This window comes from Gopherus evgoodei, chromosome 2, assembly GCF_007399415.2.
Source record: "Gopherus evgoodei ecotype Sinaloan lineage chromosome 2, rGopEvg1_v1.p, whole genome shotgun sequence".
Classification (NCBI taxonomy): Eukaryota; Metazoa; Chordata; order Testudines; family Testudinidae; genus Gopherus; species Gopherus evgoodei.
Window position 1 is genome coordinate 76500326 of NC_044323.1, and position 27573 is coordinate 76527898.

Below are 27573 nucleotides of genomic sequence, written 5' to 3' on the forward strand. Positions count from 1 at the left end.
TTGATTTTTGTACTGACTTTTTATTTTTGGGCTAAAAATAAAGATGAGGAAAGAATCAGCGGTAGTCTGCAGTGGGCTTCACCTGCAAATAAGATACAACATGCTACTTCTCCGTGGTGAAAACTCAAACTTGCCTTATCATGCCATCTCATTCACCCCACTATTCATGGGTGCTTAATGGAACCTAACCTTCCCATTGTACTTTCACACTGATAGCAAAATTTTACTCCATCTTCAGGCCATGTTGTTCCTTGACTCAGTAGAACGGTGTAGTTGTACTGTGAAAAGGAGAATCACAGGATTTAAAAGTCTTGCGTGGTCTGTACATCTTCCTCTGTGCTGTGAAGTTCTGCTGTGCTGGGGCTCCCAGTGCAAGGAGTTTTTTGGGGATGCGAAGTAGTACGGTTAAGGTGGAACTGCCGGCCAGTTCCTTTGTGGGAGCATAAAAATTCATGCAGGCCGTTACTAGCAGTTACAGCATTGCTGCTGCTGCTCTGTGGCATTGGGGTGGATTTCTTTCTCTTCTCTCCCACTCTCTTTTCCCAGTCCCAGTGGAAATTCTCCCTGCACACATTCCACATCCATATGCCAAGATGTACGATTTGAGTGAAAGTATATTGTTACATTTTCACGCGCAGATGTTTTTGCTGGCTTCTTGTGACCTGTGTTTATTTACTGCTGAATATGCTGGTATCTATATCCTACAAATTGTCTTACTGTATCACTCCATCTAGTCCAATGTCCTGTCTCTGATAGTAACCAGTACTAGATGCTTTAAAATAAGGTGGGCAGAAGCCTGTAGAGGAATACTTGTCCCATAAAGGATCTTTCTAACTGGCGTCCCTTAGTGGTTGGCATTTGTCCTGGTTCTGGTTCATGAGGGTTGGTATGTATCCCTTAGGACTTATTTTTTTGTTTAATCCTTTCTAATATAAATATTTTCTCAATGTAGCCATGGACTGCATGCAGTAAGAATCTAAACAGGATATAAGCAACAAGCTACACTGTGATATGTGTGGAATCCTGGTATAGTACCTTTTCCTTTCTTTTCACACATCCGGAACTCCACTGCATGCTTTCATAATTTCCTATCTCAATTGCTGCGCCCTCTTTCTCTCTGGCTTCTCTGAAATCTGGGCCGCTGTATCCAGTCTATACAAAAATGCATCATCTCTGTGTGTCATTCTGATCCCATCATCTTCTCTTTGAATTCCTCCACTGGAAACTCTTTTCTCTCACAGTATCAAGTTGAAATTTCTTGTTCTTTTTTACTTTTCCCATCCTGTTTATCCATTCTTGTTCTCTTTATCGCATGCACTTCTGCTCATGTATTTGCTCCTACAAACACTTTCAGACCCTCTTCTCTTCCCCTGGAGTGCACCAGCAGCTGACAGGATGGTCTCCCCCAGCTTCCTCCAAGAGAAGCAAGGGTGGCAGCAGGAGGGCCCCCAGTTCTTTCCCCAGCACCTATGATATTTATTTTAGTGGATGAGCTAAGCCCACTGATTATTCTCCTCCTGCTACACTGACCCATGTTGGGATGATGTCGAGTTTGGTGGGGGGATATTTGCTGAGGCTGGGAGTTAACACCCCACTGAGATACTGGGGCAATTCATATCTGTTAAAGCTACTGCTTTATGCTCTCTGCAAGCTCAGGCAGATGTCGTCATTGCATTGGATCACATTTTCATGCTTTTCTTCACAATTGTTGTGGGCTAGAAATGTACTTTTATTTTATTATAGATGGAACTGGTAGCTGCTTCTATAATTGAGGTTTCCTGGCTCTTCTCAGTGGAAGACCTTGTTTTCAGTTGCTTATAACTTTGGCAAACTTAAACTGTGTAGGCTGAAAGTGTCCATGTTGGGTGCCTACCTCACAATGAATCTCTTCGAAAGTTTCAGCAAAAATGGTTCAGCTGTTTAAGGGAAAATGTCCTTTTGTCCATGTTAAAAATTCTTAAAACCATTTTGTTGAAAAGCTGTAGTGCCTGTTTTGGAGCCAGGTCTTGAAATTTGGCCAGGGGAGTTGTGTTCGTGTCAGGGATGTGGCTTTTGCTTTCCCCATGGAAGTCTAGCCAAATTATGACAAAAAAAATCTGCTAGCACATGCTCCATAAAAAATGTCTTAGTGTGGCAGCCAAATTCTCCAAATATTCTGTCTGCACTGAGCATACTTCAGCCTGGGATTGCAGAGGCTGAGCTGGACTTTCCCTGCAGTTGCTGCTTCTGGCTGCTGTGGCACCAGGCACTGGAATTGAGTCTTCCTGCTCTCTTGTGCTCTCAATATTCCCTCTGCTGGTGACCAGGCAGTGTGCAGCAGGAGCAGCAACTTGACTGAAATGCAGAGGGAACAAGAGCTGGAAGGGAGAAGATCCTGGTACTGGCTGGGCACGGAGACTAGGGAGAGAAGCTTGGCAAGGAAGACTGGCACTGGAAGCCATAGATTTTACAGGGGGCATGGGGAGAAAGATTGGGATTTGGACATGGAAAGAAGGAGACTAGGACTGGAACTGGGATTAGAAGCTGGGTTTGGGGAAGAAACTTGTATGAGGAGATGCGACTGACACAAGAACAGGTTGGAGGGGACACAGGTAGGAGAAGTCTGGCTTGAGGGGATCAGGAAGTGAAGGGTCTGTACCTGGAAGAGCACGCTTCTCCCCCTCCCACCTCCCCCTGAACCTGGAATTGAACCCAAGGTTGCTGAGTCTTGATGTTCCTCTGCTGTCAGCAAATACTTGTGAAACACACTGCAAAAGGATATGTCACATTTTCTTGATGACCCCTGAAAGATCAAGATGCTTTCACATGATGGAATTTCTGGTTTTTAGGTTTGTTTATTTTTTTAATAGCGAGGAAATTACACACAAAAAAACTGCATTAAAAAGTTAAAGTTGCAAAGTCAAGCACTCAAAAGTTACGGAATGTGAGGAATAAGATTGCCTGTGGAATCTTAATTCTGCTCCCTTGTGCATATATCTTATAATGGAGTCTTTAATTACATGATTATGTACTGAATTTTGCCCAGGACCCCTGCCTCATTCAGGGCACAAGATAGACCTGCTCTGGGGATAAATTAGGGTTGTGTAGTGAAAGAGATTTGTCTATAAGACCCCACCTTCATTTGTTGCAAAGTTGGAAAGTTTGTACTATTTGAAATACTTGGGATGGGTGGCTGTAGTCTAACCTAAAACTAAAGGCCATCCCCCTGAGTGCAAGGAGAGGAACCACTCGACCCATGCATCTATTGAATATGGGGGACAACAAATGGAGGGCAAGAATAGGGAGGTGAGGTCAAATATAAATATTGGTATCTTAGATTTATTTAGCTCCATATTACGTGAAACTTTTTAACGTCCTGGCAATACTAAATTTGACTGTTTTTGAAGATGACTTGGTTCATCTACCTCTTCTTTTTATAATAGAGGAAAAACTAGGTCAATAGACTATTGAACAAATTATCAGAAATAATCCCTGAAACTTCAAGTTAGTTGGGGTACAATAAAATTGCATTGTGAGGACAAATTAAAAGTTCCTCATCCTTCATGATATTTGGATGACGGTAAAACTTTCTGGGGTATTCTACCATCTACATTAATTTGCAATTTGTCTGGAGGTTAGCTGAGTTCGGTAATGTACATAAAATGTTTCTTTTCTCAGCCCTGTAGTTAGCTTTTATGTCAAGAAGATCACCGGTTCAGCCTCACTGATATTTTCAATCCTTCTTCCTTTAGACATCAGAACAAGAAACTAAAGGTCTTCCAAGCAAAAAAGGAATTGTACAATCTATAGTAGGTCAAGGCTATCACCGTAAAATAGTCCTTGCATCACAATCAATACAGAATGTTGTTTATAAGTAAGTACACAATTTTTCTATACTCTGTTACTTTCTGCTCATCTCTGTGAAGGGTGTGTGGCTGTTTACCAGAAAAAAATATTCTAAACTTTCCTGTCTTTAAATGTGAGTAACTTTATTCTTGTGAATATTCCCATTGATTTATATGGGACTATACATATGGTTAAAGTTACTCGTGTTGAAATGTTTACAAGCCTGGGGTCTTAGTGGGTGTCTAGTGTTGGATGGGCAACAGAAGGCTTATGTATGTGTTTAATGAAACTCAAGTTTTAGTTGGCCACTTCTTAATTTAATCTCTCTAGAATTCATATTTTCCATCTAGTTGCATGTTGAATTGTTTATAGAAAGGGAAATTATCATCACAAAAACTCTATGCTAGAAAGTAGCCTAGAGTAGGGATCTAATAGATAAGATGTACAAAGTTTTATGACATGTTAGCTAAATCACCTCATCTTGTAAAAGCCATAACACTTAAAGTGTGATTATATGTGAATTGCCTGTATTTCTCAAGTGGTAGAATGTATTGGTTTCATCTTCAGGCTTCATAACATAATGTGTGCATGTATTCTGTTATTCCTGCACATCTTGTTTTCTTGTATGTGCAATGATGCTGTGTTCAGTTCTTTACAAGCTGAAGTGTACAAAAAGGAATTTTGCATCCGAAGGATCTGGTATTACCAGCACTCTGTTTAGGGAGATCCTGTTGGAATATATGGGACTTCTATGGATGGAGCCCTAAATTAAGATATAATCATTTTGTTGAGTGCATAGAGTGAATATTTAAATATTCAGCTTATTAAAGCATGAAATTAATCTTCCCCTGGTCCATAGGACAGAGTTGTTCTGTGTCTTCCTGAACTCACGTTTTCCAAAGCGTTATATATTTTTAACAAAATAGCAATAATATTAGCATATTTACTAGTTAACTTCTATCTTTCAAGTGATGGGCAGTCCTCAGCTATCCCCGTAGCCAGTATGGAGTTTGCAGCAATTTGTCTAAGAAATGCCTTGCTGTTGCTGCCGGAAGATCAGCAGGAGCCAAAGCAGGAAAATGGATCTAAAACTAACAACCAGTTGGGGGGAAATGCAGAGAACAATGAAAGCAGTGAAGCATGCAGGTAAATACAATAGTAGATGTTTCAGTTATTTTAAAAAACTTTTTTTCATCCACAGCTTCTGGGTGAGATTTCTGTGCCTATTGTCTGTTCTGTAGTTTGACAGGCAGAAAAATAGAAAACACGATCTCAAACGCACCTGCAAAGTCTCCATGCAAAAAAAACTGCTATTGGTGTAACAGAATTTAAGTATACTAAGCAAACCCGAGGAAAAACTAGTGATTGGACTTCCATCATCAAATACTTTTCTTTCAAAATAAAACAAAAACTACCCTTCAACAATTTCTGTATATACTCGATCATAAGCCAGTTCATTTATAAGCGCTCCCCCCGATAGATAAGTAAAAATCGAAAATTTTTATGACCTATTCATAAGCCGACCCTATATTTCAGGGGTCAGCAAACTTTGGCTCCTGGGCCATTAGGATAAGCTGCTGGCGAGCCAAGATGGTTTGTTTACCTTGAGAGTCCACAGGCACGGAGGTGAACCTAAGTAAACAAAGTGTCCTGGCATGCCAGCTGCTTACCCTGATGGGCCGAGACAGCAACTGGTGGGGAAATTTTTTGGTGGGGAAAAGCTGGGGGTCAGGAGAGTAACCCCTGTGATCACCTCCCACATGACTCTGCCCCGAGGCCAGGACCCCCACACTCTCCCCATCCCATTCCTTTCCACCTTATCTGGGGAGAGCCAGGGGAAGATGTCTCTGCCCTGGCTGGAGCTGCTCCAGCAGGCTGGGCAGCACGGCCGCAGCACGCTCTGGTTCTCTGCAGCCTGCCAGCCCCAGAGCTGCAGCTGCTTTGGAGGCTGGGGGGGAGAGCAACATGGGCAGAAGCAGAGAGACTCTGGCCCCACCTTTTCTCTTCTGGCTCTGCTGGCTGTGCTGTCTCTCCTTGCTCCTTCTGTTGGGGGGAAGGGGCTATGTCCCACCTCTCCCTCTCTATACCTGTTCATAAGCCGACCCCCTTCTTTGGTGCTTCCCTTTTTTTACTAAAAAAAAATTTGGCTTATGAACGAGTATATACGGTAAATTGATTTTTATGAATGTTTTCACTGCCTTTACTTATGTTCTACAAATGCTAAATATGTTGATGGTTGTTTTTGTTTTCCCAGTCACCTCGGGCATGCACATACTGCTGTAATTCTCAGGACTGGTCTATGCTGAATACTCACATTGGAATAGCTACATCTCTTGGGGGTGTGAAAAATCCACACAAGTGACAGATTTAGCTATGCTGACCTAACCCCCAGTGTAGAGAGCACTAGGTCAATGGGAGAATTTGTCAACTTAGCTACTGCCTCTCAGGGAGGTGGACCAACTACAGTGACTACAGACTAAGGGTACGTACACTACCTACTGGATTGGTGGGTAGTGATTGTTCTATTGCGTCTAGTGTAGACACGATAAATCGGTCCCCGATCACTCTGCCGTCGACTCCGGAACTCTACCAAGGCGAGAGGCGGAAGCAGAGTTGATGGGGGAGCAGTGGCTGTCGATCTTGCGCTGCGAGGATGCAAAGTAAGTGATTCTAAGTCAATCTAAGATATGTCCACTTCAGCTATGCTATTCTCATAGCTGAAGTTGCGTGTCTTAGATCGATTTCCCCCCCCCCCCCCCCCCCCGCAGGGTAGACCAGGCCTAACAGTGCAGCTGTGCCACTGTAGTGCTTCAGTGTAGACACTCACTAGAGCAACTAACTACAGAACCCCTCCCGTCACTGCAGAGAATCTCCACTGACACACTACAGCAGCACAGCTGCAGCAGGGGCAGCTATGCTGCTGGAGCATTTTAAGTGTATACAAGCCCTTAGTGTCTTATGCTTCAGTTCTAAACATTTGCCTTGGCCTCAGATTTGGTCCATAGACATAGCACTCTTGGGTGTTGTATGTGATATTATGCTCATTTCTGAGGTGGGGGTTGGAGGTTGGATTTAGGAAATGTGAAGGAAAGAAGCATAAAGTTGGCAATTAAAAATATAAACTACAAAAAATGACACATCTGCAAAAGGAATCTTAAGAAAAAACTCCATTGGTTTATAAAGTTTCTAAAAACATAGCAAAGCCAGTGAACGTCAGATCCAACATGGAGACTCTGGTTTCATCCTGATTTCTCTTTACACACTTCTCTGAACTCCCATATAAAATCAGGGATGTTGGAGAAGAATATTAACAAAATTATGTAGATAACTTTTCTTGGTTCCTGCCTGGTGTAAGGCTGGTGAGTCCCTCACCTTTCATGGACACAGTTCTCGGAGAAAATGATTAGAACACCAGCTTTGTAGGGAAAAACAGGTAATGTGGGAGGTCTCGGTTCGTTTACGGAAAATAATAGAAAGTTGCATTTTTGTTATACCCAAGTTCCAATATATAGTACTGAAAGTGCAGAAAAGCCATTTATCCCTTTAACAGTTAGGGAATTCAGTCTGTGAGATATTTAAAGGAAACATCTTTTTTTTTTTTCTTCTTGCAGTTGGGAGTATTTTTTTCCACCATCTTTCCTTAGAAATCCTTCATGACCACAGTCCAGAACTTGTGATTTTTCTTAGTGAATCTTTCCTAGTGTGTCCCTTTTCCTTAACAGGAGGGAGGAAGATAAAATGTGCATTGTAGACGAGGATTTCTTACTGTCGTATGATTTCAAAAGCATATGCTTCTATAACTAACATCACTATACCTCCCAAGGAGCACTGTTGACCCCCGAAAGTCCAGTAACTAAGTATTCTCTTCCTAAATTCATGCTGCCAAGTTCTGAAAGAATTTTCATCCATTCCATTCAGCTGGGAACCATGTCTATTTGGAGGTAGGGAGACAATAGAACAACCAACATGGTGACATTCTACTGAAAATATTGTGCAGCCTTGACCTTGTAACAGACATTCCCCTGGTGAAAAGGGGGTGGTTTTGTGTGTGTGTTTTCTACAACTTTAGGTACAGGGTTCCTTTAATTCTGTACTTCTCTTGATGTTTGGTTTGAAGTTTGCACTGGAATAACCTCATTCATCTGTACATGTATGAGGTAGTGCTTGTGGTAAACAGATGAAGAAGTACTAGACTTGGGTGAAAAATGTCTCACTGTTTGTGAAGTGGGCAAAAATAAAAAAATAAATCTAAACCAAAATCTTGGTCTGTTGTATCCAAATTTTGTTGCTTTTTCTGCAGAAATGCAAGTGCAGTCTTCTCCACCTTAGAAGGAAGCTGTTTTTCAACTTACGGTAAACTGCATTTCCATGTTTGCCAGTCCAGAAAGCAGCTTTCCTTCCATCTTTGGCAGCAGACGCTTTAAACTTTCAAAATTTTTGTTCAAGAAAAAGAAATGGTGTAAATACAAGTTTTGAGAGGGAAATATGTCTTGGATTGTCCAAATATTTGTGTATATTTCAAGTTTCACATTAGAATTTTACTAACTGAAAAAATAAGTGGATTCTTGGTGTGGTTTGTGGTATTTTTTTAAAATATATTAATATTATAAAGAATTCCTCTAATTTGACGATACATTGCTAAAAAATTCAAATTGTACTGGGCCTCTTCTTGTCCTTCCCTTAAGTTTAAAAGGAAGGAAGCTATCTCTAATACAAACGCAACACAATCTGCATCTACCAGTTTTTTAGTTGTTTCTACTACAGAATTCTGAAAATAGCTTAAAGCTGTGTAAGGTAGTGTTCGTGTTTATTTTCTTTTGTTGGTAAAAGGTTGTCATTGCCTCCCCTGCCCTCTCCCCCCAAAACTGGAATTGTTAATGATATCAATGCTTGAAGTGTTGCCAGTCCTCACTTTTGTTTGCCAGCCGCTTCCATTTCAACATATAGGAGTCTTGCTGTCTTTTTTTTTTTTTTTTTTTTTTTTTTTTTAAAGGTGGGGAGTAGGGAGGATTAGTGTCTGTGATTGTTATTGCATTTACATTCTTTTTTTGTTAAAGGCTCGAAGGTCACTGCTCGCAATTAACAGGCTGTCTTCATTTCAGCAGTAAAAGTCATGAAGGAGATAAATTCATTCCAGCTCCACCTTCTTCACCTCTGAGAAAACAGGAATTAGAAAATTTAAGGTAAGTACTTCTATTGCTTAGGAACTTGAAACTAACAAAAACAAGCAGAATGTCAGACTGTAGTGCAAAAGTGTTTTAAAAAAAGAAAGAAGTCACATTGCACTCAAACTACATCACAGCTACTAGGCATAGAATGAACTATCAGCAGATTACAAGGAAATTAGATAAATATTAATCTAAGAGGAAGGTTTTACTTTCTTTCCTTAAGGCTACATTTTTAATTAAAAGAGTAAAACTCAATAAAGAGCAGGGTACAGGTAAAAAAAAAAATCTGTAGCTTTGAGGTTTGTACACAAGTCTAATGTCTCTTTTACTACATTTAAAAAAAGAAAAGAAAAGGGAAAAAAGCATGCTCACCTTACAAAGTTAAGAATCTGTGATTCCTGCTGCCATTAATAGAAATGATTGAGGTTTCATTATGTTGCCTTTTCCTTCTAGAGCAAGGGTTCCCAACACGGTGCCCGCAGGGGGCATCTAAATGCGCCCACGTCCTGGTCCGCGGTTGAGCATCTCAGCGGCATTTCGGCGGCAATGCCTCTCCATGACGCCGCTTGTCAGTGACAAGTGGTGTCACTGAGAGGCGGTGCCACCAAAATGCTGCTGAATTTCGGTGGCATTTTGGTGGATGCTCGATCGCCACCACGATCCTTAAGGTTGGGGACCACTGTTCTAGAGCACTAGTAAGGCTAGCTTTAATGCCAGCCTATAATATCCCATTTTTCTCGGACAGATTGAAAATAAAAGTAATGTTAGTGCAAATCCCACTTCCACATCAGGACTCCCATAATACAGGTGACAAGGTAGTGAACTGAGGTTTTGAACCACGTGTGATAGCCACCATATCTATTTTAAGAAACTAGCATATTCCACTGAAGGATGTTAAGACAACTAAAAGCTATTAAAGTAATCTTATTGCATACTTATAGTAGTTTTTCATATATCAGGACTATAATCAAAATACGTTTTCTAAAGAGTTACCTAGACTAGAATTTAAAGATGTGATATGAGCATGCGTTAGCTAAAACGGGCTAACCTAGTACATTTTAAAGGTCTAGCCAATACAAGGCACGCCTTTAACATTGCTAAAGTGGTTGATTTTAAAGCTTACACCCTAGCATGTCTTCTTGTAGCCCTGGAACATGTAACTGACTAGTTTTCCATTAGCAATTCTTCAGACACACGGCACTTGGACATCAAGGTGATAGGTGCTTATACATTGAATGTTAAGCACTTAGTCAGTAATGGCAGCTGCTGATGTCTGCTGGTGATTTTTCTTTTTACGTGGGTGAGTACAGAATGTGGCAAACTGGCAGACCAAACTAAACATGATTATTTGTCCCATTTCATGGATTCTATAATTTTTATTTTATTTTTTTAAATCATGACTTCACATTTTGAGATATATATGAGAGTAAGTAAGTATGCATGTTAAAGCTTTATTAGTCTATTCATATTTAGCCTTTGACTGTACATAATATGAAACTCAGTTTGAAAAAATCTTTGTCCCATATTATTTTTGACCTTTTAAAAAGTACAGTTTTTCACCTCAAATTCCTCAATCGCTTCACTTTAGTTCTGCGCAAGTGACTGAAATCTCAGGGTGTACCATTTGGGGGAAAAAACATACACATATGACCTTATTCTAAGTGCAAAAAGAATCTGAAGTGCACACACTTGCTATGTGTGGCAAAACCAAGCCACTGCTGGAAACCCCAGGTCAACTAACTCCGTGTTCTAGTGTATTAAAACATTAGGCTGGAAGGTTCTGGCAAAAAGCCACCTCTAGCACACTGGGACCATTACATCTCCATTCTTTGGTCATTCCTGCCCATTACCTCAGAACTGGATTGGAGAAGTACCAACCGGTTAAATCTGGCTGCATTAAAAACTAAAATGCATGGGACCTTAAAATCCAGTGCTTTGTTGAACTGAATTCCTCAAGTGTATGTAGTCCTGTAGTAATTTTGCTTTCTGTTTATATACTGCTGCTTGTTCTCTAGTCTAAGTGATACCATTTGATACAGTGGAATGTGAAGATCATCAGAAGATGGTGGTGGTGCTGGTGTGTTTTGGGTTTGTGTGTGGGATTCTGGAAGCCCAGAATACGAGCTTAGCAACATCAGATTTTACGTTTAATAGTTTTGCTTGTATTTCTTGTGCTCCCTTTTAATACAAAAGCCCTGATCTCTGGTCCATGCACAAGCAAAGAGCGGTTTATACTTTATCAGTCCAGTAAAGAAGCGCAAAGAAGCGGTTTGACATTTCAGCCTTCCAAAACTAGAAATCACCACTCTGGTGTGGAAGTAAATTGGACAAATTAAACAAAATATGAAGTTTTGTCATGGTCAGGCAATTGATTTATAGACCGAGATTGATCGCTGACTCAAACTGAGCCTTGCATGTTGTAAAATTACAGCTAGGGGTATAGTTCATTGAACTATGGAGGCTATTAAAGACCAGGAGACCAGCAACAGCATTGCACAGATACAGTGGGTCAGATTAGTGCACTTGCAGTAGAAGCTTCAAGCATTAGATTTTCAGGGCAATGTAAAGGTGTGATGGCCAGGCTTCTGTTCTCACTTCTCCTTTTAATTTTGTTTCTTAAGTGGTGGAGGAATAAACAGAAGACTCTCAACTTCTTCATGACCTTTCCTAACTCAAGTCTGATTGATTAAAATCAAATCTTATGTATCTTTCTGATTTTTCCTGTCACTCTGTAAAGCTTCCAGTAAATAAGTTTAGAAACTTTAAATTACTTTTGAGGGAATTCGGTGCCACTGCGCAATACAGAATTTGCACAGAATTCCATATTTCCCCTGCAGAATTGGGGCTGCTGGCTGCCTGCCACTAGGGGCAGCTGGACACTGCAGAGCCCGGGGCGGGCGATAGAGGCTGCCTGTTCTGGCTGTGGGCTTAATCCTTAGTCTCCTGGTGACAGGAGAGGGCCTGGGAGACCCAGCTCTGGCAAGGGGTGAGGAAGGGCAGGGTCGTACCACATCACGTTCCCTGATGGGACAACTGGAACTGGGTTGTAAGGGCTACTTTAACTCTCTATTCCTGGGGAATCTTTTTTGCTGCTGTCTATATTGTTGACATACTTGTTGAAAGGTATTTTGAAATAAATTACCAAAATAATTGAAACTAGAGTGATTATATTGTGATGTTTTGACAAATAAAATATGCAGAATATTTCAGAATTTTAAAATATTGTGCACAGAATTTTTAATTTTTTGGTGCACAATTCCCTTAGGATTATTAAAGCAGTTTCTTGTATAACTGGTGCTTTTGGGGACAGTGATGGCAAAAGGTACAAGTGTTATTTCTAGTCTGTTCTAAAACAAAGTCTGCACATTATGTAGAGTCAAATTCAACCCCTTACTGGAATTTGGTGTTCTTAACTAGGAAATTTAACAAAAACAAATCTCAGCTCTAGCCTGTTCTTCAAGGAGTGTCTGTCCTTGTGCATGCTCCACTTTAGGTGAATCTGTGCCCCTGCACTTGTAATCAGAGGTTTCTAGTAGCAGTGCCTGGGTGCGTTGCACATGCCCTGTCCCTGTCTCACGCCACCTCTGGGTGGTTACATAGTGCTGTGTGACCACACATACCCTCCCCCCCCAGTGTCTTCTCGACTGCCCTCGGTTTGATACGGAGCACTTAGCAGTGCCGCTGTACTTATCTTTCTCTAGTTGTAACTTTAGAATAGTAATTAGTTAATAATTTAATTACTCTCCCCCTTTTATTTTTTCTTAAAAACAAACACAAAAAAACCCTTTTTTTCCCCTTAGAAATTTAAGTTTCAGTTATTAGGATATCCTTTAGTGTAGTATAGTTACCTTCTTCACAGAAGAAACCCTACTCTGAGGGGCATGCCCGGCTCCCCGGGTTTTAAACATTACCTCACTTGCCGCTCCTCAGTCCTGGTGTGTGACAGACACTCGGTGTGTGTGCTGCCTCTGTGAGTCTCACATACCTCAAAAGTGCTCCCACTGCCACAACTTGAAAGTCTGTACCAGGAAGGTGAGAGAGGTACAGCTAAAACTGCTCATGATGGTGAAGTCTTTGTTCCCTCATCTGATCTGGGATCACGGGCCCCTCCTGGGCAACGGTCTCCCACTGTGGCATTTGATATAGGTTCCCCTTCACCCTCTTAGGGGAAGGAGCACCCTGCCAAGAAGATGACAAAGAAGCAGGCTCTGACCTCCCCTCCTTGGGAATCAGCCAAAAAGTGAAATTCCCTGACTTGGCAGACCCTATTGGTAAGGCTAAGATTATGTCACAAGTTGTGGAAGCCACAGAATCTGTGACTTCCAGCAACCTCCCTGACACTGGGGACCCTGCAGCAGCCCAGCCTCTGTGGGCGGTGGGGGATCCTCCTGCAGCTGCTCAGCAACTGAACGGCTCCCAGCGGCAGTGGCAGAGGACCCTCAGAGCTGCTCAGCAGCTGCAGGTGTGGGGACTGCCACAGCTCCCCAGACTCCACTGCTGGCAGGGGCCTTCCACTGCTCCTTTGCTGCTGTGGGTAGCGGGGGACCCCCCCCAAGCTCCAGCCACATAGGGCAGTGAGGGTACCCCTCTCAGCCACTGGGCAATGGGATCTCTGCAGCTCCCAGTCACTGCAGGGGGAGAGGGATGAAGTGGGGTGCTGGACCCTCCTCCCTCCCCATTTTGTGAAGGGTGTTTTTAGTAAAAGTCAGGGACAGGTCATGGCCTCCGTGAATTTTTGTTTTGTTTTGTTTTGTTGCCTGTGACCTGTCCCTGACTCTTACTAAAAATATCCATGACAAAATCATAGCCTTACCCATTGGTACCAACCGCACCAAGACCTTCCACCTCCGAGTTAGCAGGATCATCCGGTACTGTGGGTACTGTGCGAGCAAAAGACCCTAAAAGGGTTGGCTCGGAAAAAGGCGTTAAAGGAAGACCTACAATCCCTCCCTCGGTACTGCTGGAGCAGCTCAAACATGCACTGGCCAGCGCTACTGCCTTCTTCCTCTATCCTGCATAGCGTATGACCCCCGGCACCATCAACTGCGGCAGAGGCATCGGTACCACCGACAGCATCGGTACCGAGGGTGTTCTCAATATCACAGCAGTTTCTCTGCCACAAAGATCGTCTAGTCTCCTTGGCACCAGAATCTCCCCTCCTCAGTACCGATTTCACTCCAGCACACTCAGTACTGAGCCAACTTACCACATCACCCAGATCAACTCCTTTATCTAGCGATGGAGACAATGAGGGTGAAAGGGAAATCATCTACTTGCCTACCCACGCAGCTACTAGAAGCTACTCAAGACGGTAGCTCTCTTCACACATCTAGGCCTACAAATAAATAAACAAAAATCAGCACTCACACCTGTGCAGAAATGAGTTCATTGGAGCCTTCCTCGACTCTCTGGAGGCTACAGTCTCACTGCCCTGACACAGGTTTAACACTTGAGTAAATCTAATCACCACAACGCAAGCCAGTGCCCAGACATCAGCCAGGACCTGCCTCCAATTGTTACGCCACATGTCAGCAACGACATTTGTTGTCTAATATGCCAGACTGCACATGTGATGCATTATATATTCCACACAGACACAGCCTTAACAAATGTCTTACAATGCTAGCCAAAGTAAAAAACTCTCTACGTTGGTGGACGCAACCAAACAATGTTTGTGCAGGAATTCCTTTTGCACAGAACCGTCCGTCGATGATATTCACATCTGATGCATCTCTGCTAGGTTGTGGGGCACACCTGCACAACCACACAATCCAAGGTCTCTGGTCCCCATTGGAATCCCCATTAGACATAAACCTGCTATTTATCTCCCATCATTCTTCTCAAAACCTCACGGAAATAAACGAGATGCAACGCTGCACGCTCTAGATGTCCAAAGAGTGCTAACATTTTATATTGAGAGGACAAAGACTTTCAGAAAATCACCAAAGTTATTTCTTCGCATCACTGAACAATTTATCTAAACAGGCTATTTACAGTGCTCTCCAACTGCATGGACTTTTATCATCACCAACAGCTACAGCCCCCACTGGGGACCTGCACACATTCCACCAGATCATTCTGTGCCTTGATAGCCTTTCTCAACAATATGCCCATTATGGACATCTGCAAAGCAGCAACCTGGCATCAACTCATATGTTCAAACAGCACTGTGCCATAGAGCAGCACTCATCATCAGAGACGCTATTCGGACTTAAGGTTTTATCATCTGCCAAGACTGCAACTCCAAAGACCCTCCCTTCCACCGAAGGCCATTTCTCTACGGTCACCTAAAGTGGAGCACCCAAAGGAACACTCCTCAAAGAAGAGGAGAAGGTTACTCCCCTTGTGCAGTAATTGAGGTTCTTTGAGATGGTTGTCCTATGTGTGCTCCACTACCTTCTCTCCTCCCCACTACTTTGGAGTTTTTTTTCACACTAGAGACTGCACTAAAGACTGAGGGAAGGTTGGTCACGTATTGCTATGTAACCCCCAGAGGCAGCATGAGATGGGGACTGCGCATATGCGACCCAACCAGGCACTGCTACTAAAAATCTCCCAAGGACTTGTGATGGAGAGACTGCGGAGACTCATCATCGTGAATCCTATCTCCTGGCAAGCAGCAGACCTCTCGGTTTTCTCAGTTGGGGCAGCAGATAGATGACTCAGTCTCCCTGAGGAGGGAGTCCCCAATCACCACCACCACCTCCTCCTCTTGGGAGCGGTGGTTGTGGAACCCCCATCCCTAGGACAGTGCATCTCATGCCTTCGAATCGGTGGAATCTCCTTCTGCTGCCTTCTCTCAGATGTATCTAGTCCACTCTCTGCATTAGTACCTGTGGAAAGAACATGAACACGGTTGCTCACCTGTATCTCCATTGCTCGTACATGGACGCTCCTCTTTCTTTTTCTGGCGGTCACATGCTGCCAGATTTTTTCACTGTCCCTCTCTCCCCTCTGCACAGCCTGCTCCTGATTCTTCAGGACGTTGTGCCCGTAAAAGCATATCCTGACGTCTGTCCTGGAAATCTTCATTTTCTCTTATGCAACGCAGGGTTGATACTTGTTGCTCCAGACCTCGAACCTTCTCTTCCAATATGGAGACCAGCTTGCACTTTGTACACACAGTCACTTCTGTCGTGTGGAAGAAAGATAAACGTGGCACAACCTGTGCAGGTTACAACAGCTGAACGCTCACCTTCCATAATTTCTTCCTTATAAGAGCTTCCTCAGCTGTTGCAGCAACTTACAGAAGTCTTCCTTAAGACTACTTAGCCCACAGTCTAGGTGCTCTTTCTACAGGCCCATTCTGTCTCTGAGATATCCAGATAGGGTAACAAGTCACTTGGATCCTGCTGGGAAAAAATTACATGGTTCAACACCTGCTAACATTGTAAGTAGTTTCCAGCAGATGCTGCCAGCCTGTTACAGCTCGTATGATTACAAACCTTGCCATGTTAGTCAAGTTTTAGGGATTTTTAAAAAATGGGGTAACGAATGCAGTACTTGGGTTTCTTTTCTCTGTCCAGGACATATTTATGAACAGGAATTTATATAAAAACAAAAGATATCTGCTTTAACTGTATTTTTATTTTCTGTCAAAGCCTACAGTAATTTCTTTCTTAAGTTTATGAGCTCTATACTGTCTTCTAGGCTAACCCCTGTCTAACCTGTTGTCATAATATCAAGCTTAACATTTGCTTTGCTCCAGTTATGTGCAGAAAATCTAGCTTTAGTCAATTAAAGAACATTTTTGTTGGAGTGAGTGAGGAGTCATTGCTGATATTTTGATTGTTTTTAAACAGAGGAGTATAATACTTGAGATGGAAGATATTGGGTTAAAATATAAACGAATTGTATGGCTCTTTTCTCTGTTGTGTAAAATATGACTACTATATGTCAAAATTATTACTTGGTGTCATGCTGTAAGAAAATGAATGTATGTAATCCTTTCTTTCACAAATCAGCCATTGTTATCTATTGATGTAACCTGACAGCATGTCAGGAAAAACTTGTCAGCACAAGAATTATTTTACTGCTTCTGGTAAGGAACATCATATCAAAAAAGGAAAAGAGAAGGAAAAACATTAATTTAGTTCTTGTCATATTTGCTTTGACTGATACTTAAAACCCTGGGACTTGGTATCCTTAGGGCCTGAGTCAACATAAACTATTTCTGGGCTTTTGCATGTGGCTATGTAAAACTCAGTTCTCTACAGAATCAAATGTTAACTAACTGCCTTCAGTTTTGCTGGAAGAGGAGCTGTTAAAAGAAAAACTAAAAAGATTAAAACTCTGACCTTGTTGGTCAGTTAAAATTAATAGAAAATTCCAAGAGCCAGCAAAGATTCTCTCTAAGGGAAAAAAAGTTGCATATTCTTTAGATTTACCATGATGTCAGCTAGTTCGACTAGAAAACTTCATCTTTCCTAATACTTGAATGTGCTTTTAAATAGCTTTGAATATGTTTTGGACATAACTGCTTATATCCTCATAGTTTTAAAACAAACAGAAAAAAATCTTAGAGGGGTTTGTGGGGATAGTTAGAATTAATATGTAATTTACCATACATGCTACACGCGCACACACACACGCACGCGCACACACGTTCAAATTCTGGATTTTCTATGAGTTCTTCTATTGTAGTAGTTACTTCAGCCTCCTAGCTTCTGCATACTTTGACTAGGAAGTCAATCCCTTTACCTTTCTGCTGCCCAGTAGAATTCCATATAATGTTTTAATATGCTAGAACAAGCCAATTCTGTTAGGCTCCGCTGAACCTGATGTATCCTCTCTGGGCCACAGATTACATGTGAAAGTGTTGTAAAAACTATTATAGGAATCCAGAGAATTGTTGGTGCCTCTTTTAATGGACAAACATACTTTATTTACCTAGTCTTCCTCTTTTTAGGCCTAGTGCAGCTAAAAATCTCTTATTTTACTAATCTTTTATATTGATAGATTATTAAATCATGGTCTCAAATCATAGTGAATTTTCTGCTTTAGGAAACCCCTTCAGAAGTTTTATTGCTCCTCTGATGGCTGGCTGTGAACATGTGTGATGCTAAAAGTGCTACAGATTGGGAGGGAAAACAATGTAGCTACAGGAGCATGAATAAAGGGAAGGAACTATGACAAGTAGGAACTCAGTTACTGAACAAAGCGCTGTAAGATATACTGTAGAGAATAATCCTGTGTTGTCTTTTCTCTCTCTAATTCTGACTTGTAGTGTTACAATACTATTTCTACTGTCTCTGTCCGCTGTGGTATTGTAGAAAGTTTCAGGTCCTGTTTCAAAGAGTTCATAGATTAATAGAGTTTAAGGCCAGAAGGGACCTTTTTTTATTGTATAGTCTGATCTCCTACATAACACAATTCATAAAAAAAATCAGACCTTAATTTAAAAATCTCCAGTAATACTCTACCACAAGCCTAGGTAAATTGTTTCAGTGGTTAATTACCATCGCTGTTTAAAAAATTTGCATATAATTTCTAGCCTGAATTTGTCTATTTTCAGCTTCCAGCCATTGAATCTTGTTATATTTTGTCTGCTAGATTGAAGAGCCCTCTTATCAAATTTCTGTTCCCTATGTAGACTGTGATCAAGTCACCCCTTAGCTTTCTCTTTTGTTAAGCTAAATAGATTGAGCTGAAGTATCTGACACTGGCCACTGTTGGAAGACAGGATTTTGGTCTAGATGGACCACTGGGCTGACCCAGTATGGCCATTTTTGTTTTTATGAGCTCTTTAAGTCTGTTAAGGCTTATTCTCCAATCCTTAAATCTTTCTCATGGCTCTTCTCTGCCCCTCTCCAGTTTATCTATGTCCTTGAAGTGTGACCACCAGAACTGGACACAATATCATTGTAGCAGTTGCACCAGGGCTAAATACAGAGGTATTATAATCTCTTTACTTCTGCTCAGTACTCCCCTGTTCATATGACCAAGAGTTGCATTAGCCCTTCTGGCCACTGCATTGCACTAGGAGCTCGAGTTCAGCTGATTTATCCACTGTGACCCTCAAGTCTCTGTTAGGCTTAGTCTATGCTAGAAAATTCAGTTGATTTAACTGCATTGGTCAAGAGTATGAAAAATCCACACCATCGAGTGGTGGTGTTAAATCAGTAGTCCCCAACGTGGTGCCTGAGGGTGCCATGGTGCCTGCCGGGGCATCTGTCTGCGCCCGTGTACTGGCTGGCAGACAAGCAACTGCCGAAATGCCACCGAAAAGCGGCAATGTCAAGAGGCGTCGCTGCCGAAAAGCAGTGTCATCAAGAGGCGTCGCTGCTGAAATGCCGCTGATGTTCGGCAGCATTTCAGCAGCAATCCCTCTTGATGACGCTGCTTCTCGGCAGCGACGCCTCTTAACATTGCCACTTCTCGGTGACATTTCAGCGGATGCTTGTCCGCTGGCCACGGTCCTCGGTGGCTCGTCGTCCGGCTCCCGCCAGACGAAAAAGGTGGTGGACCGCTGTGTTAAATCAACCTAAGTCCCTGTGTAGACAAAGTCTAACAGAGACTTGTTCCATCAACCTAGCTACCATCTGTTGAGGTAGATTACCTACAGTAACGAGAGTACTGAACCTGTCAGCGTAGGTAGTGTCTACGCTGAAGAGACACAGTAGCGCAGCTGTACCACTGTAGCATTTAAATGTGGAAAACCTTAGAATCACTGCTTTCCAGAACACAGTCTCCCATCGTGCAAGCAGGGCCTGCATTGTGTGTGACCTTGCATTTGGCCATATTGAAATGTGACTAGAGTAAAGATAGGCAATGTTGTGTTTAATTTGATATTCTGTATTTATTTCAGCTTGTAGATTTTTCTCCATATTATTCTGGAAATTCCATTGTTTAATATATCTTTAAAGAGTTGCACTGTATGCCATTGTAGCTCTCCCCTTCAATCAGTTTTGAATGACTGGATTTATTCTGGTTAGCCTTTTTATATGGATTAAGCTAATTTCAGTATCTGGTTTAGGTTCAGTAAACTGAGTCTGAGGGCTGACATATCTTATTGTCAGGTCCTGCACAACAGGTTGTTTGACAAAATCTGGCAGTTTAAAAAAAATATTTTTCCAATGCAAACGAAACTTTAGGGAACAGAGAAGCAGACTAATGCTGGGACTTTCCAGCGCTTAAAGGCAGCCTGTGGAGTTTTCTCAGAATCCTTATGGGGGGGAGGAGAAACTAGTTTGTCTTTTCCCTTGTGATGCAATTCTTCCACTCTGATTAACTGTCAGATCTGTTGACTGTTTGGTTTAACAGGCTTGACAATGAATCAGAGTGTGAGAGGAACAATACTGCAAGCAAGAAAATTTGATGTAAACATCTTGCTCTTTTCTAGCTGGCTGTTGCTGTGCTGTTGTCTCTTTCCTAAAATACTAATTAATATAAGGGTTTCTAGACCAGTAGCATTTCCAGTGGACAGTAATTTGTGATGGCAAATAAGTATCTATTTAAAAAAAATTTTTTTTGAACATATAAAAAGATGTGGAGGGGAGGGAGCAAATTTTGGCCTGGGACAGATGTCAGTAACAACTCTGTGTCAGTACAGGCTTGGCCTTTTCATACAGATGAGTTCTATCAGCTAAATACCTTTTACCATTCTCCTTGTTAAAAGTAGTGCTCCCCGAGATAGAAGAAAACATGCCAGTTAGAATTCAATACAAGAGAAAGTCCTATTTCTTTTATTTATTGGCAACCTAATATTTTAGGGAGCTGAGGTGGAAGCCTTCCTCCCTTTCTTGAAAGCCTTTGTGCGGCTTCAAATTATCATGCTCATATGTCACATGAAAAGAGGAATAGAGGGTGGGGAAAATAGTGGAGAAGTTTCTTATAGTGCTTGTGTATAATTAAAGAGCAAGGCCTCCTGGGAAACAGGAATAAAGACATAACTTACTGCTGGACCAAAAGTAGATTTGACAGTTGCCAGAAAGTTGTTGCTGTAATAGCCTATCTCCTGACAGGAGAATCAAATGCACTCTTCTGTCAACTCCCAACATGAGACCTGTATGAGGATCCATTCTTCCTCCCTGCAGAAGGATAGATTCTGTTCCTGCAGCAGGGAGTTCCAAGGCAAGGAAGGTGAAGGCTCAAGGCCCTGAAGACAAAGCGAGCCTACACTGGAATATTTTCCACTTCCTAAGATGCAGTTCAAAGTGCTGTGTTTGAGGGGTGGAGAAGGAAAAAAATGACAAGCTATAAAAGATTGACCTAATGCTCACATCCTGATGTGGTACTATTGTTCTGAAGATGTGGAATGTGTGGTTCAGATTTTGTTACAAAAATTTCAGGAAATCTTGTGCTTTAGAAATGCATGAAACTGCACAAGTAACATCTAAAAGACTGTGAAGTTAAATATCTGTGGTACTTTTATCTCATAGAATCTTCTGATACAGCACTACAATTATGTATTGAAATCAGTGTTTTCAGTTTTAAAATAGTGGAATCAGTATAGAAAACGTCAGACTGTTACTTTTAATACTTGAAGATTTTATGGCCACATTCATACAGTACAAATACTAGAAAGTATCAAAATGGTCGACCCGAGTAGTTAACAATTTTTGAATAAAAGGTTTATTACAATAAATCTGTGATGCAAGGAGATTACATAACAAGTTACATGATGCAGAAATCTGCAAACTTGCAGTATCACTTTATTGCTTCATAAAATGGGAACATATCAACTGAAATTCAAGGCTAAAAGAATTCAGAACACAAGTAATAAAATCAAAGTATAACGTGTGGATTTTCTGAATATTATAAAGTGTTGATAAAGTGAGAATTTGGAACTTTATTTTGCTGGTTAAATTTTATTTCATCCAGTGAGTAGACAAAATATTTGAGCCTAAATGTGCAGAGCATTTTAACATGTTTCCTGTTGCAGGTTCCTGGATTATAGTACAGTTGCTTTGGAGAAAATGGTATAACTTAGCTTTTAAAAGCTCATGTTTTCTGGAGATTACAGTAGGACTTTTCATAGACTGCTAAATGTTCATGTACTGTTGCTATATAAGAATCCTGAATTTATACATGGTTATTCCAGCCATTCAGCCTCTTAACAGATTTGAAGTTTGGCATCCAAATCGCTGTTGACAGCCAACAGGTCCTCTTGGACTGCTTAAAACTATGAAAACGAACCCCTTGCACGATATTACAGATTGTTTGTTTGTTGTAATGTGTGCCATAGAGAAGTCAGATCTGAAACGGTGTGATCTGAAAAAAAGGATTACGCCCTCCTTATATCAAATAATCAGCTATCCCAACAGCTTAGCTGTTCTTTGTGTCAAAATCCTCTTAAAAGGACCTAGCGTGTCTTTATGAGAATTTTCTATATGTATTTATTAATACAAGAATCGGACAGTTACATTTGGATTTGAAACTACAACATTTTCCTTTTTCTTTTCCTCCTCCAGGTGTTCAATACTTGCCTGCAGTGCTTATGTTGCTCTGGCTTTGGGTGATAACCTTATGGCTTTGAATCATGCAGATAAACTTCTTCAGCAGCCAAAGCTGTCAGGATCTCTTAAGTAAGTCTGGACTGACCATTCTTTTGCCCCTGGTATCTGGAAGAATCTGAGTTGAAGTGCCAACATTTTTAACTTGTTGCCAGTTCTGCCTTTAAGTCTAAGAATGCAAATATTAGATCTGACCCTGTTCCCCTTGAAGTCTGTGGCAAAATACTCACTGACAAGCCGGAATGGGGCCTAACGTTTTGTATGTGAAATCTGTATAATTGGAGTGGTCAGATTCTGTAACTGCTTTTTGGTGCTGCTTGTTAATCCTGAAGAGGCAGTTTGGTCCAGTGACTAGAGCACCAAAGTGGATGTTTTAGGCCTGGGTTCTATTCCTGGCTCTTCCATTGATTGACTGACTTTGTGAGACAGAGGTTCTGTGCCTCAGTGTCTCCATTTGCAAAATGAGGATAACAATGCAGGTAAAAAGTGCTATGGAAGTGCTAGTTACTTATTTGTATATGTATTTAATGTTTAAACTGCTGTGAATGAGCAATAACTGCTCTCCACAAAGACTGCTACTTTCTGGGTATTCAGTGTGTGCAAATTAGCTTCAAAGGGGCTTTTAACTTCCAAAAGATAAGCAAGATACTTTGAAAGAAATCCAGCTGCATTTACAGAATAGATTGCACTTGTGTAATATTCCTGCTGGACTTGGTCATGTTATTGTCATACAATTCTGAAGGCTTTTTGTTTTTAAAAAAACAAACAAATGATCTTGAACCCTATCCTTCACTCCCTAGCTATCAGTGGTATTTCATGGTGGGTTTCACAAATTTGTTGCCATACATACATATGATGGAATGAGTGAATCCAGTCATGTTTATAGTACTTCGCTGGCAATATACATGCTAAACCCACCCATGTCAAGAAATTAACTGATCTTAATTTTGTTTTTGTTACATCATTGTAGCTTTTGTACAGTCCTTTTATGACCCAAATATTATTAAATTTAGAAGTCCACTACAAACTGCTTTGTAATGGGTATGCTACTATTTGTGCCGCAAATGGAGAAATAACAGATCAGAGTAATGTTTGGAAGCAAAAGAGCCATTTACATTCCTTGCCTTGCAAAATTAACTGTTCTCTGTGGTAATTATGCTTGTTTTCTTCATGTTACTGAATGGGGTAATTTACATGGAGGGAGCTGGCAGTCTGTTGTGGTGATTCTCTGTCTTTTCAGATTATGTGCTTCAGATTAAAATGCTTCAGTTCATGGATAGTTTCTATTATAATTGCTTTGCCTTTTAATACAGACTGTCAAATTCCTTGTGCGTGCTAATCATTAACTCAAAACAAAGCAACTTTGCTCTAATTTGAAATGGATTCTATATTGTTACGTCTTATATGTATATAAAATTTGTATTCAACTTTTGTTTTAAAATTAATATTTGCTTGTTAATGTGCATATTGTGGTCACTTTTAATATGCAATCTTAATTAGAACATTTTAATTTTAAAAAATGCAGATTACTTGTGCTAAGCTAAAAATGGAAAACATCACAAACATCTGTGTTCTTTAATTGTATTGCAGTAGTTCCCAGGAGCACTGGTTGGGAATGGGCGTCCCATTATGCTAGGTGCTGTACATGCCTGTAGGACAGCACAAGAATTGACAGCTTATATTCCCTCTTTGGAGTATAAATTTATGCTTGCAGTTTTGTTTGTTTTTAGTAACCGGCTCCAGTAGCACGTTGGTGGTTTTTCTCCTGGGTGTGAAATCACTTAGCCATTGTCTCTATTCCCGTTTGGCAGATGGAGAAACTAATACCAACCTCCAAGGATGTTGTGAGAATTAAATGTTTTTTGAATAGCAATCTGAATGTATAAAGTGCTACATAAGTGCTATTTATTATTAAATAGAGAATAGCCCTGATCCTGCAAACTCTTGTCCACGACTGATTTCACTGGGACTACTCACATGCACAAGTGTTTGCCATTTTAGACTCCAATATTACAAAAAATCAAATGACTGTCACTTACAAAAGTGTCTCTGTAATATTTTCAATGCAGCAAACTGTCACTCAGGTAAAGAAATACATCCAGTTTCTCTTCTGAAACAGTAATGTGGTAAAGTGGAATTTGCATCTGAATGTTTGCTGTTGTAGGTTTCTTGGCCATTTGTATGCAGCAGAGGCCCTCATCTCTCTAGACAGAATCTCTGATGCCATTACTCACTTGAACCCTGAGAACATCACTGATGTTTACCTGGGGATCTCTTCAAACGAGCAGGATCAAGGTTAATGAGTCTACACTTGATTAGAACCGGTCGTGCTTTCAGCTGCCTTCCTTCTGTAACTTGCAACATATATAAATTTGCAGCATTTTTTGTGAGACAGATGGTCTGTTCTTTAGTCCTTTAGCTTTTGGTTTACCATGTGTGTATTTTGAACTAAATTACAAATACACACAACTAATGTATTGCTGATCAGTTTGTCTAAACATCATTTGTTGGAAGTTTGTTATTAAATACGTAATTACAGTTAATGCTTGGGCCTCTGACCTACTAACACTTCACTCTTTTTCATCCTCTATGCGCATTTTCAGAATTTAAATGACATTTACGTACACTGTGGTGATATGAGAGGGGAGATGGTTAAATCTGTATCTTAAATCTTCCAACACTTTTGGTGAGTGGGGTAGGGAATGTAATAAGAAGAGCTACTTTTAGATCCCATCAGTACAGTTCAGCCTTCAGTAGCAGTTCTGATCTGAATGGCGCATTTGCAATTTAAACTTTATTGCCCATCATTATACTGTAGATTTAAAAGATGTTTTTAGATAAGCAGACCCCTTTAAATGAGAATTGAAAGCTTTCTAAATGGTCCACGATTTCTAACAAGCTGATAGATTTTCTGGTTTACCATAGTCAGTCCATGAAGGGAAGGTCCAGCTTGAATCGGCTGTCATAAAACGATAGGGTTTTCTTTTGAAAGCCTTAAGGAGGCTCATAGAACATTCTGGCTTTTCTTGTCTCTACAGGGTCAGACAAAGGAGAAAATGAGGTGATGGAATCTTGTAAGTAATAGCTCCAGAATCCAGAAGTAATGCAGGCATTTGTCTTGCCACGGTGTGGAATGAAATCAAAAGTGTGAAGTAATTTTGATTATTTTTTTCTTTCAGCTGGCAAGCAGACACCCCAGTGTTATCCCAGTTCAGTCACTTCTGCACGAACAATGATGTTGTTTAACCTTGGCAGTGCTTACTGCTTGCGAAGTGAATATGATAAAGCTCGCAAGTGTCTCCACCAGGTGAAAAAACAAACCTCAAGACAGCTTTATGTACTGTTCTCTTATATAGGAGCCATCTTTGTCATTATGCTGGAAATATTTATTTTCGCACTTTAAAAAGAAACTTCAAAATAACTTCAGGAAGGGAAATGTTTTTTTAAGAAAACATTATAGCGTTTCCTCCCCCTCCCCCGCATCTTTCCCCTTTATTCTTCCTAGGATTCTCAGACTTGCTCAGTTAAAGCTTGTTATATGTTTTCAACCAGAAGATAACCCTAAAAAAATGTTTGTGTTAATCATGTCTTTATGGATTCACCTGATTTCAAAGCTGTTTGTCTGCTTAGGTGAATTTCTCTTGGGTGTTCTATCTAAATGCATGTTGATACGATGGTCTAGAATGATTTTAAACGAGCTGTTCTGGATTAGTTCTAATGAAGTTGTTCTCAATTATGTCAACCATCACGCTAACACCCCTTTTAGCTTCATTGTTTTAAAAAACATTGGGGTGGCTAAAGGGAAGCCAAAAGCATCAAACTCTCTAAAGTAGTCAATTAAGCCTGTAATTTTAGCCTTTTTCTTCCACAAACAATTTTAAGGCAAATGTGGTGGGTTTAAAATTAATCTGACACTTAATTGTTCCCAAAACCAGTGATAGTTATTGCCCTTAAATGTAGAACTTTTGTGGTGCTTTGGATCCAAACACTGGACTGCTAAAACTTGATTTTAGTTTACCTTTAAGACTGTAAAACAGTTCAACTGCCTTGGTGGGAAGTTAGGATGCTTTATAGCTGTTCTGTCACATCAAAATCTAAACACACACATCCCATTTCTGCTGCCTGAATGCAAGAATTTCACTTGTGGAGTACTTACAAAAAATGTGCAAATACTTGTACTGAAAGGTTAGGGGTTTCCTGAGGCTGAGGGAGTTAATTATCCTTGGAGTTTAGTTTCCTACAGTTTTTCTAGATTTTACTCCCTCTTCCTTTCTTCCCTCGGTGTAACAGCTCTCCTCTTTGTAAAACTAAAAAGGGTTCTCTGCAGAATAACTTAGGCTGTCATAATTTAATCACTGTCCAAAACAGGATACTACTCTGAAGTTGAAGAAATTGAAGTTGAAGCTATTCAAAGCTGTTCATTTCCTTCCTTTCAACGAGCAGCTCCATGTCACTGGGTGCTACATGTAACTACCACCATGTGTGAAAGAGAGGACACACGGAATTACTTCACTGTGCATATTTAAGCAGGCTGTCTTCAACACTGAGTGAAACCAACTAAAAAAACAATGGGCAGGGACACCATTGGATTTTATATCTCGCAGAGAGAAACAGAGCAAATCAAGTGTTGAAATAGCACCTTTGCTACCAAGTTACCCAAGTTGCTGTTTAGTCTTTTAACTGTACTGCTTGGGCTACAGCTTTTTATACAGAATCATTTTGTCCCATGTTTAGTTTTCACAAATATGGTCCCATACTTTTCAGGAATGTGTGTGTGTTGGGGGGGGTATTAAACCAAATGCACTTGTGCAGGTTCAGTCAATATAATTGCAGTGTTCCCCCTTTTTAGTGAAGTAATAGCTGTATTTTGGGCTGAACAAACTGTGAGGCTAAGGGGTTTATAGCAAATAAACTTAGAGGCTCCTGAGTCTACCAGTTGGTGATTAGTGAGAAGCATCTTTGTTGTTGTGTTTGGAAATATTTAATTGTTCACACTTTAAAATGAAATCCAAAGTAACTTCAGGAAGGGAAATTGTTTTAAAATCAGAGCCTTTCCTCCCCCACCGTCATTCCTTTTTATCATTCTTTTCATCCTTATTTCCTTTCCTCATAGCTTAGCAAGCTTT

General features: G+C 40.8%; 1 protein-coding gene across 6 annotated transcripts in view; it reads left to right on the forward strand.

Moving 5' to 3' along the window:
* CNOT10 (CCR4-NOT transcription complex subunit 10) overlaps positions 1 to 27573 on the forward strand; it is a 66986-nt gene that overhangs the window by 32577 nt on the left and 6836 nt on the right. For 4 of the 6 annotated variants that reach the window (XM_030551024.1, XM_030551018.1, XM_030551023.1 and 1 more), the window contains 7 exons: positions 3732 to 3853; positions 4795 to 4971; positions 8883 to 9008; positions 22406 to 22519; positions 24612 to 24742; positions 25486 to 25521; positions 25627 to 25754. In XM_030551024.1, coding sequence (XP_030406884.1) covers positions 3732 to 3853; positions 4795 to 4971; positions 8883 to 9008; positions 22406 to 22519; positions 24612 to 24742; positions 25486 to 25521; positions 25627 to 25754 — 834 coding nt within the window. The remainder of the gene's footprint in view (positions 1 to 3731; positions 3854 to 4794; positions 4972 to 8882; positions 9009 to 22405; positions 22520 to 24611; positions 24743 to 25485; positions 25522 to 25626; positions 25755 to 27573) is intronic. The other 2 variants (XM_030551020.1, XM_030551021.1) reach the window with 2 other exon arrangements.